The following is an 18,490-nucleotide window of genomic DNA, read 5'->3' as shown; positions in this document are numbered from 1 at the left end:
TACAAGACAACCGCATATCTAGTAACCTCTCGAGACTTTAGGAAGGGACAGGATCCTTCTAGAAGTTCATGACGTGTTACTAGCGTCACGTGACACCCGCTGTCGTAACAATATCTTCCTGTCCACCCTACATTAGTAAATATTATTTAATCATTAATAATCAGTTGAAAAACATCATCAGAAAAATGTATCTATAGATGCAATTAAGATGTGAGTTTAAACTTAATTGTAGCCTATGGTTTTATTACAGATTTAAGGATCATATTCTGACTATACGATCATCATATACGGTGTATAAATTTACTTGTCCTTGCTGTCAGCAAGACTACATTGGTTCTACTTAAAAGACTGTTAGCGCGAATTAAAGAACACGCTAGCATAAGATTCTTCATTAAGACAATTGTATTTAAACAAGCCCTAAGATAATGTGACGTTGTTGTTTATTCCAATTGATTTAAAATCTTGGCAAGGACCAATGATGAACAGAACTTCCGAATAAAAGAAAGCTTACTTATTCATAAGTTGAAGCCCGAGATAAACATTGTTGAGATATGTAGTAAATTACTTCAAGTACTGAGGAGTCGTGAATTGGCGAAACTACAGTTTACTGCAGAAGGAGTAGCAAATAAAAAAAAGATTAGATCGTACGTCATTCACAGATTAATTCTTTTATTCACTGAAATTGGAATCCCCAATTCATGTTTCTAAATATACTCCCCAAAATTCTTATTCTTGTTAACTAATCCCGTCAAAATCCCCTCTAATATTTGTACATTTTCTTCTTTCATTTTCCATTTTCTGTATTGTGCTGACCTCTTTATTTTTTTATATCCCACTTTTGTACCGCCTCTTTTATTTCCTCTTCTGCTATTTTTGTTCACAATATTTCCTTGCTTCTTGTTCGCCATTTATCAACCTTATATCCCTTTCTCCCAGTTTTATGCTTTTCTTGTAATCACCACTTCTGAACTTTCATCTTCTGATTCACAATATTTTTCATCATCTGCCACACGTATCTTCCTCCCCTTCTCTCTTTTGATGAATTCAAACAGTTTCTTTCTGATAATTCTACATTTCTTGCTGAGTAGTCTTCTTCAATATAGTTTTTCAAACTTTGAAATTCCTGTTCTTTTTCTTGCTCAAATTTAACTGTTACAGGACTCGGTCACTTTCTTCTTTACATTTCTTCTCGTGCGCTCGAGCAATTTGTAATGGGAAGAATCCGTACGTCTTCTCTCCTAATGTTTGTACCTGTTCTTTAATCTATTTTTTGGTTTCTTTTTCATGCTCTTCATTTCTTTCAATAGCAAATTTTATCTTATTTCCCATTTTCTAATTCCCCAATCTTCTAAGGATCCTACTAACTTTTTACTTAAATCCTGAATTTCTGCTTGAAACTCCATCTTTTTCCTGTCTTTCCATTTTCATCCCCTTTGTCTAAAGTTGCTTTCGAATTCTTCAATCGTGTATTTTACTTCTTTATTCTGTTTTTTTTTACTGTATTTAGCTTATTGTAAAAATTATAATTTATTTTGTATACTCTTCTCATTCCAGGTGGATTCCATTTCTTCTATGCGTGATCTAATTTTTTTCCTCACTTTTTTTTGGTGCTTTAGAATACGGTGTTTTACATTTCCTTCCAATAATTCCATTTTCGTTTCCCTTACTTTCAAAAACTTATCTACTCAACTTTGACAAACTATTCTTTCCTCTCCACTGCTATCAGTAAACAAACTAATCAGTTTGTGATGATTTGTTTGTTACGCTACCTCAATTTTACTACATTTTTTTTCCCTACTAAATCTCTTATTTCTAAAAGAGAGAGAGAGAGAGAGGGAGGGAGAGAGAAGCTTCTTAAAGACTGGGTCATCAAAATCTTCTCCAAATATTTCAATGCTTTACTTTTTTATCACTTTCAATGGAAGCCCTATTCAAACACGCTTAATCGCCGCTATAACTGTACAACGACTCCTTGTCGCTCAATTACTGATGTTTATAATTATTCCATAATATTGTTTTTAATGTTGCCTAGTTACTTACTCTTTAACTCTTGGAATTTGTTCTTTAAATTAATGTATAAGTATCGTTCACTGTACATTTTCTCTTCGAAAATTCGTGATCAATTAAATGCACATTGTCAAATCACCTAACAACTGTCATATAAAGCTATTGAAGGTCTAGTTTTATAGTTCAAATATCATTCTCCATTACGCAGGCTCAATTTAAAAGTCAACTCTAATTTTCTTCATTTTTCTTCAATCTAAACAAAGCTCAGATTATCTTCAACCTCCCCTTCCCCTCGAATAGCTAACTATGGTGTTAGCAGATATTACTTGCTAATCATCTGAAAGAGCTTCTAATACAGAGACGATTTATTTATTGCTTCGAAATCTTGCACTCGACTTACAAGGTTTCCATGTCTATTTTTATTTCTCTCCCTAGGTCGGTGAACAGAAACCTTTAAGGATTTTAAAGCTAAAATTTTGGATTCAATCCCTGTGGTGGGTACATTGTCGATAGCCTATTGTACAGCTTTACGCTTCTACAAAACAAATAACTTTAAAGTTACATTCATTTTATAAAAATTTGTCATATCAATTCAAGTTTAGGTTCGTAACAAATTTCAACTAACTTCTATATGGTAGAAGTGAATACATATGCTGTGAATTTTTGTTTCGGAATGATACATATTTAATAAATTATTTACTATGACTTGCATTGTATAAAATTATTTTCTGTGTGTGTGTGTGTCAGCTATATTACAAAATCAACAGTAGTGATGCCTTCTACGAGTTTAAAGCTCTACAGCTTTTTTGGATGTAATTTCTTTGACATGCTGTCTCTTGCGTCGCGTGAGTTTCAGTAAGCCCCCGCGGGTATTGAACACAGCTGTTCGGGACACAGGCAGTTATTTGTTAACAACGAGAAACGTCTTTACATACCAGCAAATTATTGTTTAGAACTAAAATTATCTTCTCTATTCGTTTTGTTTTCAATGTGCAGTTTGTCATTTTATTTTATATCTAAAAAAGCCAGTGAATTTCAGACAACGACTGTTAACAAATTACGCAGTTTACGTGACATTTCTGCAGTTCTTCTTCTATTTTATTTAAGGTATTGGGTTAAAACAGACAGAAGGACAAGTATGATGGAAAGCATGCCTATCTTCTGATTTAACTAGAAAATGTTTGAATATTAGTAGTAAATTTTTTCACAATTCTTGTGTTCAAATTTTTGAAATAAAATTAGATATAAAATACTCATGATATATCCATTTCAAGAAGATAAAGATTACGCTGAAAAGAAAATTTGTTATAATGGTCAAATATTAAATAAACACACTCGCTTTAAAGTAAGTTATTCTTAAATACGTTTAGAATTAGTTTTCGTATTAAGCATAGCGAAATATCATATTATAATTTTATAATCTTAAGAGTCGATTTAAACTAACTATCATAGGTGGTTTTATTTTATTTTTACAGCTTTTAAATCTAACCTCTCCAGCGACACATAGTGACTGGCTTCGTCTAACTGTTGAAGGCGAGAATTCATCTGAACACATAGTCAGCGCCACCAACCGTTACAAAAACGAACCTTTCTTTGTTGCCATTGGTTGCTATTTTCTTTTGACGGTGTACATGTGCGAGGATTGCCGATTTTGGGCTGTGTTTTCTCCATTAGACAATGCTGAAAGTAAGTAGCTTTTAGTTCAAGGAGCTATTTATAATATAATCCCTGGAGATTTCATAAGAATAACTGTCCATCTAACAACCCTCGGTCTCGTGGTCATTATTTTCTAAGAGTAACGAGTCTTCATAGTTTATATTACCAGTTAGAAGTAGTACAGTCAATACACAGTTGTAAAAAAAAAGTAAAAAAAAATTTTAAGGAAGCTTAAAGAGGTAAAAAAAACCTTCAAACTGTCAGATGTTATTTTTTTTATCTCTAGGAAATAACAAAAACAACTTTATTTCGTTTTACTGGAAACATTTTTTTTTTAGTAAAAGCATTTCTAAAACAAGATACTGTCTCTCTCTATTTTTCATGTGGGAAACTTACTCTTAAAAACCTGCTTTATTCTGTTGAGAATAAACACAATGAGAAATGCACTTAATGTCTTGTTTGTTATGTAAATCTACACCACAGCGGCTACTACAGGATCGAACCCCGATTTTTAGCGGAATAAGCATACGATCTTAGGCTTACAGCTGAGCCATCGGTAACAAACCAAATGAAATATTTTTTACTACTAGCGAAAGTACCTTCGTTCGGGTTATTAGGTTGATTTATTCTATATGACTATGTCAGTGTGTGTATTCTGAACCCATTTTATTTTAAAAGTATAACCTATATACTTTTGTTGCTCCTTTACGGGATGTGGCCTGTTCATAAAGGTAACCTTCCCTCTGGCTTGTCCTCCGATTTTAACTTAAATAATAAAAGCAAATAACATAAAAACAACCCTCTTTAATTAACGGAGCCTCTAAATTAGAAAATAACATTTTTTTTTTCAATTTTGTAGTTTATACATTTCATTTTATACTTTCAGCACATAACCTCTGAACATTAGGTTATACTTTTACTGCTAAGCAACATGATATAAAAGCCATTGTTGGAACGCATTGTTACCAAAACGCACTGGCTTTTCTATATATATATATAGAAGTTGTTATATAAGGAACCACTTCTTTTCTCTGTGGTTTTTCGTTATATTGCCTCATTAAAAAGATGCCCACGCACGCCCGTGCGTGTCTGTCTGTCTGTGATTTATATCCATAATTTGAAATATAAGGAACCGCTTCTTTTCTATGTGGTTTTTCGTTAGCTTGTCTCATTAAAAAGATGTGCACGCGCATGCGTGCACTCACGTGGATAAGTAATAATATCTAGGTGCAGACTCTCACGGGTCCGCCCCCCAGTGCCACAGTGGTATGTCTGCGGACTTACAAGGTTAGAATCCGGGTTTCGATACTCATGGTGGTCAGAGTACAGATAACTCATTGTGTAGCTTTGTGCTAAATAACAAACAAACAAACTCACGGGTCCACTTAGTATGGGTGTGAAATTACAGATTTCTAGGTTCTTTCCTCCTAGGGCTATGATGGTCACATTTCTTTTCTATGTGGTTTTTCGCATAAAAAGATGCGAACACGCATGCACGCACACACGTAGATAAGTAATAACACCCAGGTGCAAACCCTCAGAGTCCTGTTAGTATGGATGCAAAATTTCAGGTTTCTAGGTTCTTTCCTCTTGGAACTATGGCGGACGTACATACACAGACACGCACGTGCACACACATGCGTGTCTGTCTGCGATTTCTATTTGTAATATAAGGAACCACTTCTTTTCTATGTGGCTTTTTGCTAGCTTGACTCATTAAAAAAGATGCGCACGCGCGCATGCACGTGGATAAGATAATTAATACCTATATTCAAGGGTCACTTAATATGGATACAAAACTTGATAAGATTAAGTAATACCCAGATGCACACCCCGGGGTCCACTTAGTATTGGTGCAAAAGTTCAGATTTCTAGGATCTTTCCTTATAGAGCTATGGCAGTCACACTTCTTTTCTATTTGGTTTTTCGTTATCTTGCCTCATAAAAAGATGCACACCACGTGGATAAGTAATAATACCCAGGTGCACACCCTCAAGGTCAACTTAACATGTGTGCAAAATTTCAGGTTTTTAGGTTCTTTTCTCATGGTGTCACACACATACAGGCACGTCGTTTTATCATAATGTCACACAATTGGAGCAGTTTAACCGAATTATACTCAGAAACTGCGCTGAACAGAAAAAAAATGATATCTACTATTTAAAAAAAAGAGATATTAGTAATCACTTACGAGCAGGCAGAAAATTATATTTTCAACAAGATGTCAAAGATGAATTTGTTACTTTTAATTAAGGCTTTAGTTTGCGAATCAACAATATTACTTGCCATGTAAACTTCTCTCATTGTTGCATTTTGACAGGATCTTAAACGTAGGTGAGTGTATTAATATCTCATTGTTGCATTTTGACAGGATCTTAAACGTAGGTGAGTGTATTAATATCTCATTGTTTGAATACTAACATCCTCTTGGAAGAAACACTACAACTAGCTACTGAACTGATTTATCATGAGGATCATGAAATGTCCTAGATGGAGCTCTAGATATATTTGGTCTACCACTCGATGGTTGTAAACACGCGTACAAGAACATGCAAATTTGTTAAGTAACAACAAATCTAGTACAAAAGGTTACTCCATGCGAAACAATGAGATATTAATACACTCACCTACGTTTAAGATCCTGTCAAAATGCGAGATTTTATATCAAAACTGACAAAATATACAATACTATCAAACCGCAACTTCGCATTTCATTAAAAAGACAAAACTGTCTTTCACAGTATAGTTATTATGTATAAATGGGTCCAAATATTTCATTAAAAACCAGCGAGTTCATGATCATAAGTTCGAATATTTGAGGTAATAGGTATAACAGAACAAACTTATTTATGAACTTTAGGAATACCATCTGAAATACCAGTACGAGTACCACATGATCTTATTATAAAATACTCTTTTTTCAGTCAGTATATTGTCTTTTTTTTATTGTAAGATATATTTTTACGATTTAGTTTTTGTAGGTTCGTTTGTAAATTAAAAAATTTAGTACTATCACTTAAAATGTTTTGAACATTTAAATTGTAATTAGATCTGTTAAGTAGAACAACAATCTGGTTTTAATATAAATCTATTTAAATTTTTATTCAAACCTATTAAAGTTATAATCTCTTCTCTACTAGGATTATTATATTTAAAATCATAACTATAATTATTTAAATTCGTTAGGTGCGTGTGTTTTTCTTATAACAAAGCTAGCTGCTATATCCACCGAAAGGAATCGAACTCGAACAGCTGATTTTAACGTTGTAAATCTGGAGACTTACCGCTGTTCCACCGGGAATTTTTTAGGACAGTACCACTTATTTTAGCTCTAATACTATGAAATGATTCTTTTTTTTAGACAATATCTAATATTTAAAAACATTTTGTAACATTAACTCAAGTACAAGAAGATGATTTTCATATTTAAGTTTCAACGGAGGTACAGAAAAATTCAAACCACTGAATATCACTTTTTTTCTATTTCATTATATAATCAAAAAAATAAAAAATAACTTCATTAGGAGCATCTATAAAAATAGTTTCCAATTTGTTGTTTTCTTAACTGACTTAATTTAATCAAGTGTTTCTGTCTACATATATTTAATAACTTATTGTTTTAGGTTTAAACCTAGTTACTTAAGTGAATATGATTAATATTATTCATTTGTGCCTTTAAATTTAAGGAAGCTTCTTCAAATTTATTTTAATAGTCTTGTAAACATTTAACTTTTGTTTAGTCTCTCCGTTTATTAAACATTTTTATACTGTTTTGAAATTTAAAACTGACTACTTGAAACTCTAAAATTAACAAATTTGTGAACTATATTTGAATTTTTACAATTAATTAGAAAATCATGATGCAGTTGATATAGTTTTTTTTGTTTTCCGTAATTGGGTACGTTACAATGTGAGTTACAAATATATATTTAGGAAATCTTAAACTAAGGATAAATTTTAAGATACAAAAAGTGATAAACAACATTGTGGAAAAAATCCATGTAGCACTGAAACCGTACATTGTGGAAAAAATCCATGTAGCACTGAAACCGTACATTGTGGAAAAAATCCATGTAGCACTGAAACCGTACATTGTGGAAAAAATCCATGTAGCACTGAAACCGTACATTGTGGAAAAAATCCATGTAGCACTGAAACCGTACATTGTGGAAAAAATCCATGTAGCATTGAAACCGTACATTGTGGAAAAAATCCATGTAGCACTGAAACCGTTCAGTGCCCCCCCCCCAAAATACAAAAGACACAATATTTTTAAATATAATTATTTACACCTAACCAAAAAACAAAAAAATAATTCAAACATTAGAATTTGGAGCAGTAATTTATCAGAGAAACATCGTAAATTCGCAAACTAAGGCCTGAATGTAACGTAACGAATTCATCCATTGACTTATTGTTAATCATAAGATACTTGAAAAACAATAGGCTTTTCTTGGACTTTAGTATACAGCTGCAAGTTAACTTTGTAAACTTATACCTATCTTTGTGAATATTATGAAATATAAACAGACTAATTGAAAAGTTGAAAACTGATATTTTTCTGTTGTACAAATGATTTTGAAATACCAAATGTTAGTACGTGATGGCTTTATAATCTCAGCTTAAGAAAGTTACTAGCCCTATCTACTAATGGTAGTTGACTGGTTTGTTGAAAATGGAACGACGATTCCAATGACGTAGATTTTAGATAAATTTGATTACAAAGTTCGAGACCTCAATTCTATTTTTTTTTTGTCTCGTGCATCATATTTCTAAAAATACTCTTTATTATATTTTTACTTCTATACATTAGTTTGTAGCTAATCAACTAGGATTCGGACTAATTAGTTTGGAACTAATCAACTAGGATTTGTATTAATTTATGGATATAGTAGAGCTGAAGATAATGAATGATAAACTAAGTTTTTCATAACTATAAATTTACTGAGATTTATATTTTAGAACTGTACGATTATTACGTCCGCCACCAAAGGTGCACGGAGGTTATATTTTCATCTGTGTGTGTGTGTGTGTGTGTTTATCACCAAGATTTCTCTCGAACGGCTGAATGTATTTGGACTAAAGATGTTATACATTTGAACTATGACCAAAGTTAGAAGTGATTAGTTTTTGGAAGGTCAAGATCAAAGGTAAAGGTCACGAAAAGAAAAAAAAATCCCTATCTGTTAACATTGGGACCGATTTTTGCTCTAAGATTCAGTCAAAAATGATCAGATTTTGATGAAACTTGGTGTACATATGTAGAATATTACTACTCATTGTCTTGCCAAAAATGGTCAGTGTCCGTTGATAACGTCGAACATACGGACACATTTTAGCATTTTTTTGAGGGCCGAATATTATCAACGTTGCGTAGCGGAGGTATGCAGTCTGCTGAGTGTCCCTCTAGTTTATCATAGTTTTACAAAGTTTTAGTTCACTAACCTGTTTAAGTAAGCTTATGATTGAAAAGTATTAGTTAACTTTTTTTATATGCTAGTCAGGTCGATCAGAAACGTACAAGTTATCTTTCTTAGTCAGATCAATCAGGGTCGTTACAGTTAATGTGTTTGACATCGGATAAATCGATTAGAGAGGTAACATTTAATACATTCTATATTAATTAGCTTGGTTAGAAGGGTAACATTTATAGCATTTTATTTGTTGCTCAGATCAATCAGAAACGCAACAGCTAATGTTATTCTAGTTCTTTGTGAATAGTCAAGAAACACTTGAAACTTTGCTATTTTAAAATTTCAGATTGCAACGTTTCTGTGGATGCTCTTCAAGGAATCCTAACAAGTCCAAACTTTCCCGAAAAATATTTACCAGGAAAAGACTACTTCTACCATATCAAAGCGCCACCTGGATACAAAATTTTTCTTACGGTCGTAGAGATTGACCTGTATTCTACAAATGCGCAAAGACAATGTGCTCAAGATTATGTTCGTGTTTTTCCTTTGGAACAAAAGAAAGAAGTGTTCCTGTGCGGAAATTCCAGTAACTTAAGTATGAATAAACTTCTTGAGTCTCAACATGAGACGCTAAATGTGCATTTTCGCACCAAAGGAATGACTCAAGGAAAAGGATTTCTTTTGAAGTTCCGTTCTTCGAAACAATGTCGAAATGTGACAATAACACAACAGAATGGCACTATTTGTAGCCAAGACTATCCTTATGCCTTCGTAAGTAAGCAAAGTTGCCTTTATGCTTTTTATGTGCCTTTTGGATACGAAATAGACTTAGAGTTTAGCTTCCTCGAAACATCGTCGTCCACTGTAAAGTCAGAACAAGGCTGTCTGGAAGAGTTTATTGAAATTTCAAGTTTAGACAGAGTAGTAAGGTTATGTGGAAGACAAGATGAGCAAGTGACTCAAGACTTGCGCTTTCGCTCAGGCAGTTACAACATGAACATAACAGTTAACCTAAATGCTATTACAACCTCAGTTAATGAAGCTAGAGGGTTTTGTGTCAATTTCCATGCAATTCCTTTGACTCAAAACAACACATTTTGTGAATATCCATGGACTGTAAAAGGAAGTTATTGTTATCAACTTCTTGATCAGTACATGAATTGGCAATCAGCAAAGAATCGTTGTATAAGCTTGGGAGGCCATCTGGCGACGATCTCTACAGACGATATTCAGTCTTTTTTAGAGACTTTGATTAAAACCAGGTGTGTAGATTTTTTTTATATAATCTGCCTCATAATTAACAAACGCATATTAATGTTTATTTATTACATAATCTATTTGATAAATTTTTAACACATTTTTTGGAATTACTTGGAGCAAAAGACAGAGAATAAACTAATAAAATATTCAGTTAGGTCAAGTTTTGGATGACCGAAATTCGTGTCTTAGTTTATTTAAAGTTTATTTGATATTTTTTGAACCATTTACTAACTTAATGGAATGCCGGATGTGAGTTTTAATTTATAATTTTTGATTAAGACTTTTACTCACTAAAGCGTGGCGTGCTTCTAGAAGTAAAAAGAGTTAATATGTATTAATGGTATAATGACTCATTTCATATTCAACAAAAGAAGAGTGAGTCAATCAATAGGCGGAACTTATTAAATTAGCTGGATATCATTAGTGCTATTTTCAATTTGAACACCACCTTGGTGAAATGTAGATTAAACGGCCAGGTCAGGGAATCTTAAGGCTCAGGTATTTCCCTCCCTAATATGAAACGCTGACCAGATGAAAGGCGGTCAGTCAGTAACATCACATCTTTCGAATTTTCTGACTGTGAAGTGTCGGTGAAATTCTCCTTAAAGAAGTAAATGTACTCCCTTGATGCCAGGACATGGCCTCAAAGTGTGAGGAGTATCAGGCTTTCTGCAAGTTAATGACATCTCTTAATATAATATTCAAATTGAAGTGCCAAGAAATAGAAAAAATAAAGAAACTTAGTTCCAGCTTCCAAAAAAAAAAAAAAAAAAAGAAAGCACTCTCCCTGAAATTCCGAAAGGAACCATTATCAATTCTGGTTGAGTATCAGTAGAATACCCCCCCCCTCCCCCCGATTTGAATTGAATAATGAGATTAGCTGTCACGCTTATAATGCATCCAGAGCTGAAAATGGCAATTGTGTTCAGCGCACCGCTGACGATCCTGAACCTTTCGATTCGCAGTCCTGCACGCTGTCCACTAGGCCACGCTCGACCCTTGAATTATAGACTGGAATTTAGGACTCGGGTCACAATAATGAGTTAGAGGCGTTAAAAGAATATCACAAAAAATCCATTTGAACAGCTTTAACTTACCATCGAAAGACGGAAATTTATAATTTGGTATACAAATTACGATCACTCATAAAGCGTCCACCAGGAAATGATAAAGTTATGCTAATCATTAGACATAAAAGTGTTTGAGTTTTGCTTTCCTTGCATGATAGGATTTAAAACATGAATTATTATGCATGCGCGTAAAAATATGCGTTTTGCCAAAAAATTAGATATAACAATAGACTTCAGATCGTGTAAAACGTTGGTGAGTAACTTCTTACAACATATTTTACTCCATTTTAAACATGTGTATGTGTGTAATTAGTTTTGCATCATTGAATATATCAATGGAATAATTGACGTCACTTAAAGTGTGCTTTTGACGGGAATGTGTTCCTTGAAAAATAAAATGTTCTAAAAATACAAATGTGTCATATAGTAGCAGTGTTTAAATGACTGCTGTAACGCATACTTGAAAACTACTACAAGGGACACTAGTAACAAGGTTTTACAGATACTCTGGTCTTGTGTTTTCTTGTGCAGGTTTTATCCCTTACAACATAATTACTAAAAACTTCCCATTTGCAAACTACCGCATGAGTTGATGATTACGTCAATATTCTGTGATGAACGTCACAAACTAAAATACGTTTTTATTTATCCGATTCTCTCAGCTTGTTTAGAATTTCGAGATTTTATCGAAACTAATATAGTGAACATAAACCCGTGTAATTGTGTAATAAAATGATGAGCCATCTGATGACATCTTACGAGTCCGATTTCCAAAGGTACTTAATACTTATAGAACTACCAAAAATAGAATATAAACTTCGTTATTTTCTCAATTATTCAGTATTTTGACATTTACATCACAGATTGATTACTGATTTTACTATACAATGTTCCAATAAAACATATGCTGTTGATTTCGTATCTCAGAGCTACACAGTTGACTATCTGTATTATGTACCCCGCATGGAAATAAACCCTGGATTTCAGCGTTGTAATTCCGTAAAGTTACCACTGGGGGGACAGGCTTAACTAGGCGATAGAGCTGAACGCTAAGAGTTTGACAAAAGTAAAACTGTGATGTAAAAGTCCGGAAAATTTTATAATTTGATGTTTTCAACATTCAGTCTACGTTTCGTGGTCTGGTGGTTAAAGTACTCGACTCGTAATCTGCGGCTTCAAATCCCCGTCCCACCGAACATGCTCGCTCTGTCAGCCGTGGAGGCGTTATAATGTTTGGATCAATCCCATTCTTCGTTGTTCTACCAAAAGAGTAGCCCAAGAGTTGACGGTGGGTGGTGTTGACTAGCTGCTTTTCCTCTAGTCTATCATTGCTAAGTTAGGGATTGCTAGCCCTCGTGTAGAGTACACTCGTTTCCAGTTTCACCGATTATTATTTGTTTTCTTTTCCAGATTCAGCAAATATTCTAATATATATATAAAGCGTGTAATCTGTAATCTCGTTTCCACTTTCAATTTCATTGAGTATTCATGTTTCCGTGGTTACATTTCAGCGAGTGTTTCCGTTTACATTTACTATCTCAGTAGGTTTTCTCGTTTATAATTCGGTTTCAACGACTATTTTCGTTTCTATTTTAAAATATCAGCGAGTACTTTTGTTTCCCAGGCTCAGTTTCATTAAGCAATCTTGTTTCCAGGGCCAGTTTCATCGACTACTAAACGTTTTTATAGTATCAAAGTGTAGACGTTTATTAATATATTTGTTTTCGCTTAATAAGTGACAGTTCTTTCAGGTTTGCTGAGTGGCATTAATATACATTCCATGGCATTGCTTGCGCAGGTCAAAAACCGATCGACACGCAACTTACAAGAAACGACGGCGCTTTCTGCCGCGACAAACAGATTTGTATTTGTAAAATTATTCCGGCAACGGACGTTGCGCTACTTTGGACATATAACACAGGCCTGCGAATTTAAACTTCATAAAAATTGTTTTGGGTTTAATAACGGATTTCCCATAATTCAGCTACGCAGAATTCGAAAATAATATTCATTTTATTCTATCACGTAAGGATTTTTTTTACAAATCGAGAAGAGATAAAAACTCTTACTCGGATCAAATTATTATTTAGTTTACCATAATGAATATTTTGTATTATTATGTTTGTTAACAAAAATTCAAACAAATTGAAGAAAAGGGAAGAACATTGATGTCAAACAAATATGCATTCTCATTCATCCTGATTTTTTGTGAAATCTACTTCTTTTTAGTCTCAAAACTACGCGTTGTGTTTTTTTTTATGTATTGCGTTATGAAGTTTTATGAAAAATCTGTACGTGACGGAAAAAAATGGATATCATTTTCGGATTCAGCGTACGGGAATTACCGTAGAACATGTGAAAAATTCAAGACAATAAAACCATCGCAGGCCTGTGTAATTAGATTTAAGGGTAGATTGGTATACGCGCCCCGCGGTTAGTATTGCTGGCGCACAGAAATCATAATAATTGGCGGAAATTCCCCATTACGTTTGTTTGGTTTTCAAGGAGATACAGTGACGCAACAACACCAAATTTTGTCCAATCGGAACCCTCGGCTACAGCTCTATAATAACCCGCATGTTTTACCCGCAGCACTTTTCATTTTTGAAAATTCCCAAATTAAAGCCCACTTCTTCAGCTCAGCAAGCCAACAAAGTCAAAACCAGGAAGACTGTCCAAAGAGAAGACCCCGAAATTCATAATAAACTTCACTGCCTTTAACACCAAAATTAATAATTTGAGAGTCATACATTTGATCAAGTAGGAATACATCTTTAATAATCACTTTTTTCGCATGTTTCAATCTATAAGGATTTATCAAGAAGAATGACTGAACATAAATTAAAAATATCCAGAAGTTAAAAATGCTAATCAAGCAATACTTTAAAGAGAACAACCGGATCTCTCTTGATTATATTTAACAATTCCTTTTTTCATTGGTTAATATTATATATATATATATTCATGTTCGTTGAGAGTCTCTTGATTTGTATATACGTTTTCACTCTTCAATTGATGAGATAGCCCATGTGCTTCAACAACTAGGTTTATCGTAATGTTCACATCCTCTTTTCCTGTTGTGACGACATGTTTTCTGTTTTTATATCCTTTAAATTTGGATCTGTCATAATGTTTATTTATTTTTTCCTGCTGTGGATGCGTTATAAAGGTGACGGTCAAATGACGTTGTTCGGTCAGACAAGAGTATCTTAAAAGTTGACGATTGGTATTGACTAGCTACCTTCCCTTTATTCTAGCAGTTCATAATTAGGAACGACTAGCACCTTAATTCAACATAATAAAAACAGGAAGTTGAAAAGTTGTTAGTTATGACCTTATTTTAACATAGTAGGAACAGGAAGTTGATAGAGTTGTCAATTAACTGTAATATTGTAAATATAAAAAAATTGATGAAGTTGACACCTGGTGACAAATATGAAAAAAAAATCAAAATTATGAACTTTTAGCTAGAACCTAACTTTAACGATGTAAAAATAAATGACAGCTAACTGATTCCTGCTAATGATTTAGTACAAAAATACATGTTATTTATACTCTCATAATATCCGCTACTGATTTCGTAAAAAATACACGTGATTTATACTCTCATAATAATATCTGCTAATGATTTCGTACAAAAATAAACGTTGTTTATACTCTCATAATAATATCTGCTAATGATTTCGTACAAAAATACACGTTATTTACACTCTCATAATGATAAGTAAACAAAAGAAATATGGACATTACATATATCATGATTTTTCCCCTTTATAAGTTATACAATTAATAGCTAAGAATGCCTTGGAGACCAGCAACGTTGTTTCTCCGATAGTGATAAATATATGTGTGCACAATCTATACTCTACATTGCATTTAGAAAATATCCTCAAAACCAGGAACTATACCTCTATAAAAAGTGTCCTCACAAACTATACTCTACATCTAGAAAATGTCCTCACAATCTGTATTTGACACGTAGATTAAATGTTCTCAGAACTTGTATTCTACATCTAGCAAATCTCCCTACAACTTGAGCTACACATGACATCTAGAAAATGTCCTCACAATCTGTACTCTACCTACAGAAAATCCTTTCACAACCTGTACTGTTTTTCAAAAATATTTCCTCACACACTGTACTCTACCTACAGAAAATCCTTTCACAACCTGTACTGTTTTTCAAAAATATTTCCTCACACACTGTACTCTACCTACAGAAAATCCTTTCACAACCTGTACTGTTTTTCAAAAATATTTCCTCACACACTGTACTCTACCTACAGAAAATCCTTTCACAACCTGTACTGTTTTTCAAAAATATTTCTTCACACACTGTACTCTACCTATAGAAAATGCTTTCTCAAGCGTATAATCTTTAAAAAAAAAATCCATACAGACTATACTCTACTTATTATTGTTTCCACAATCTACGTTCAGTATATTATTGTTCCCACGATGTGTAATAATATTTTTCCTTCGACCTTAATCCCACTATTTTTGGGCTCGGCCGTTCAAGATGACCTTCTCTAATAATTTCTATCCTCACGACCTCCGGCGTTACACCTGTCTCTCTCATGTCTTGATCTATCTTATCTTTCCATCTCAGATTTTGACGTCCGTCTACCTTCGACTGGAATTACAAATATTCTTCTCACCAGGTTATTTTCCTCCCTTCTTTCCACGTGCCCATACCACCTCAGTCTAGCTTCAAGTGCTTTTTTCTGTTATCTTACATACCCCAGTCTACTTTCTAATATCATCACTCGTAATCCTATCCTTTCGTCCAATGTAATATTCTCATTTCCGTCCTTTCCAGTAAACTTTCTTCTTTCCTCCTCAATAACCATGTTCCATGATCTGTAATGTGTGCATAATTAAATGTGCAACCTGTGCTCTAAACGGCTAATTTCCCCATAACTAGTTTAATCTACCAATTGTTCTCCTTATTTAAGACTGCTCACCAAAAAGTGGTTCTGGCTCTAAAAAGATAGAAACTATTTAAAATTGTACAGAATGATTCGACCCAATAATAATAGCCCATATGTAAACATGAGTCACAATGAAAATTCAATAAAAATCATTAGCCATGAAATCTAATCGTAGAATTGGCATACAGTATTATTCATTGTATTACCAGAATATCAAACTAATCTACTAACGTCCTCCACTAATGATAGAGATGGTTAGTGTTATCTGTTGTTTTCCTACGTCACCAAAATTTCCAAAATGAGTGTTTGATCGATTTAAACGCAATTTTAGTTGAAGTATTGAATGCGTTATTAGGTTGAAATAAGTCGACCTTGATCTTTAAGTCAAAGCAATAAAAGGTAGAACCTGTGGTCTGATGTTCTTATAATGTACTAGATGTACCTCCGCAGGATCCCCGAAAGTTTTCTATTTCAAGACTAAATAAAGCCAAAATTAAGAGTAACAAATATTTTTATTTCTTGCTTTTGAAGTTCATATGTACCATGCTGTTCTTTAGCCTACAGAGTGCATAATTCCTCTCGTGGTTCAAGGCATGCGCACGTTTTACTGACGTCACGACAGTACAAGTTACAACGTTAAGCGTCCCTCATGTGACATCATTTTAGTGTCTACTGATTGTCTGACAGACAACACATTACTGTATAGTGGTGCGAGTGGTTAAAACAAATGATCTTCCAGACGGTCGTCAGCCCCCTTTCGGGGAAATTAGATTATGGATTTACTCACTTTATCAGTAAGTAAGATATCCAAATTATTTGTCTTTAGTCTTGTAATAATATCTAAAGAATTGTATGTAAGCTTACTGTGAAAAGTACTTAAACTTTGACTGCAGCGAAACGATTGTTTTTTTACAGTTCGTTATACGGCCATGCTCATGCATTTTGGATCGGAGCCAGTGATATAGAACATGAAAACTGCTACACCTGGGAAGATGGACTAATTTTTAGACACTCTAGTAAGTTAAACTTTTATTCCCAATTTTCTGCAAATACCTTGAAAATTAGTCCTTAATGATGAGTTGATGACTAATATTTAATTTTTGTTTCATAAATCTCTTTATCATCCTTATATTAATGGATTATAACATATCTATATCTGAATCTTCCTAAAAATTAATAATAATTATGTAATAATTGTTATCTCTATCCTTGTAAACATCCTTCAGTGAATATGAAATAACCGCTTTCAAAATCATTCTATACACCCTTGAATAGCTCTCTAGTTGCTCAGCGATAATTATGAAACCTTATAATGCTAAAAATCGGGTTTCAATACCCGTGTTGAGCACAGTGCAAATAACCCATTGTGTAGCTTTGTGCTTACAAACAAACATCCTTGGACAGTAATAATAATATACTATTGTCTATATCGTTCATTTCTGTCGTATTTATGCATGTGTTTGATACTTTTCTATATTGCTCCGTATTCATTACTTTATACCACTGCTAACGTACTGTATATATATTAAGGCTTAGTTCGCTTAACATTAAACCGTTTTCTATTCTTAAAGGCTATGTTCATTCGTTTATACAATAACAGTAACTGAAAATACAAAAATCTGATTAAATAAGTTCGTGTATATATAACAAACGAAAGTACAGGATGATTGACGTCAGCTAAGTAACTACTGGCAAAGTGTTACCTGGTTACAAATGTAAGTTCTTATAGTAACATAATCACACGTAACTAAGAAACGAATGCTTTCGGAAGACTCCCGGTCTTAGTGAAGGAAAACTGATAGTTTTAAATTAGAAATAAATAGACAAAATTTGTTCTAACAAAAATTTTAAGTTCATTAATTTAAAAATAAAAACTACTCATTTTGATGCATACGTTTTTACAGACCTAGACGATTTTAACCCCGCAAATATTTTGTTTTGAAATGTTAAACAATTTAACATTTTTGTTTTGTTTTCATAAGAATGATCAGTCTTTTTATAACATTTGTGATAGCCCGGCATGTTAGGGCGCTCGACTCGCAATCTGAGGGTCGCGGGTTCGAATCCCCGTCCCACCAAACATGCTCGCCCTTTCAACCGTGGGGGCGTTATAATGTGACGGTCAATCCCACTATTTCGTTGGTAAAAGAGT

The 18,490-nt window shown here is 33.5% G+C and overlaps 1 protein-coding gene across 5 annotated transcripts in view; it reads left to right on the top strand.

Moving 5' to 3' along the window:
* Positions 1-18,490, top strand: part of LOC111086422 — a 224,431-nt gene that overhangs the window by 126,853 nt on the left and 79,088 nt on the right. For all 5 annotated transcript variants that reach the window (XM_022389174.1, XM_022389177.1, XM_022389176.1 and 2 more), the window contains exons 6-8: positions 3,483-3,693; positions 9,424-10,339; positions 17,254-17,354. In XM_022389174.1, coding sequence (XP_022244882.1) covers positions 3,483-3,693; positions 9,424-10,339; positions 17,254-17,354 — 1,228 coding nt within the window. The remainder of the gene's footprint in view (positions 1-3,482; positions 3,694-9,423; positions 10,340-17,253; positions 17,355-18,490) is intronic.

Source organism: Limulus polyphemus, unplaced genomic scaffold (genome assembly GCF_000517525.1).
Source record: "Limulus polyphemus unplaced genomic scaffold, Limulus_polyphemus-2.1.2 Scaffold1084, whole genome shotgun sequence".
NCBI classification, from domain to species: domain Eukaryota; kingdom Metazoa; phylum Arthropoda; class Merostomata; order Xiphosura; family Limulidae; genus Limulus; species Limulus polyphemus.
Note: the sequence above shows the minus strand (reverse complement) of the source record. Positions and strands in the feature narration are given on the sequence as shown.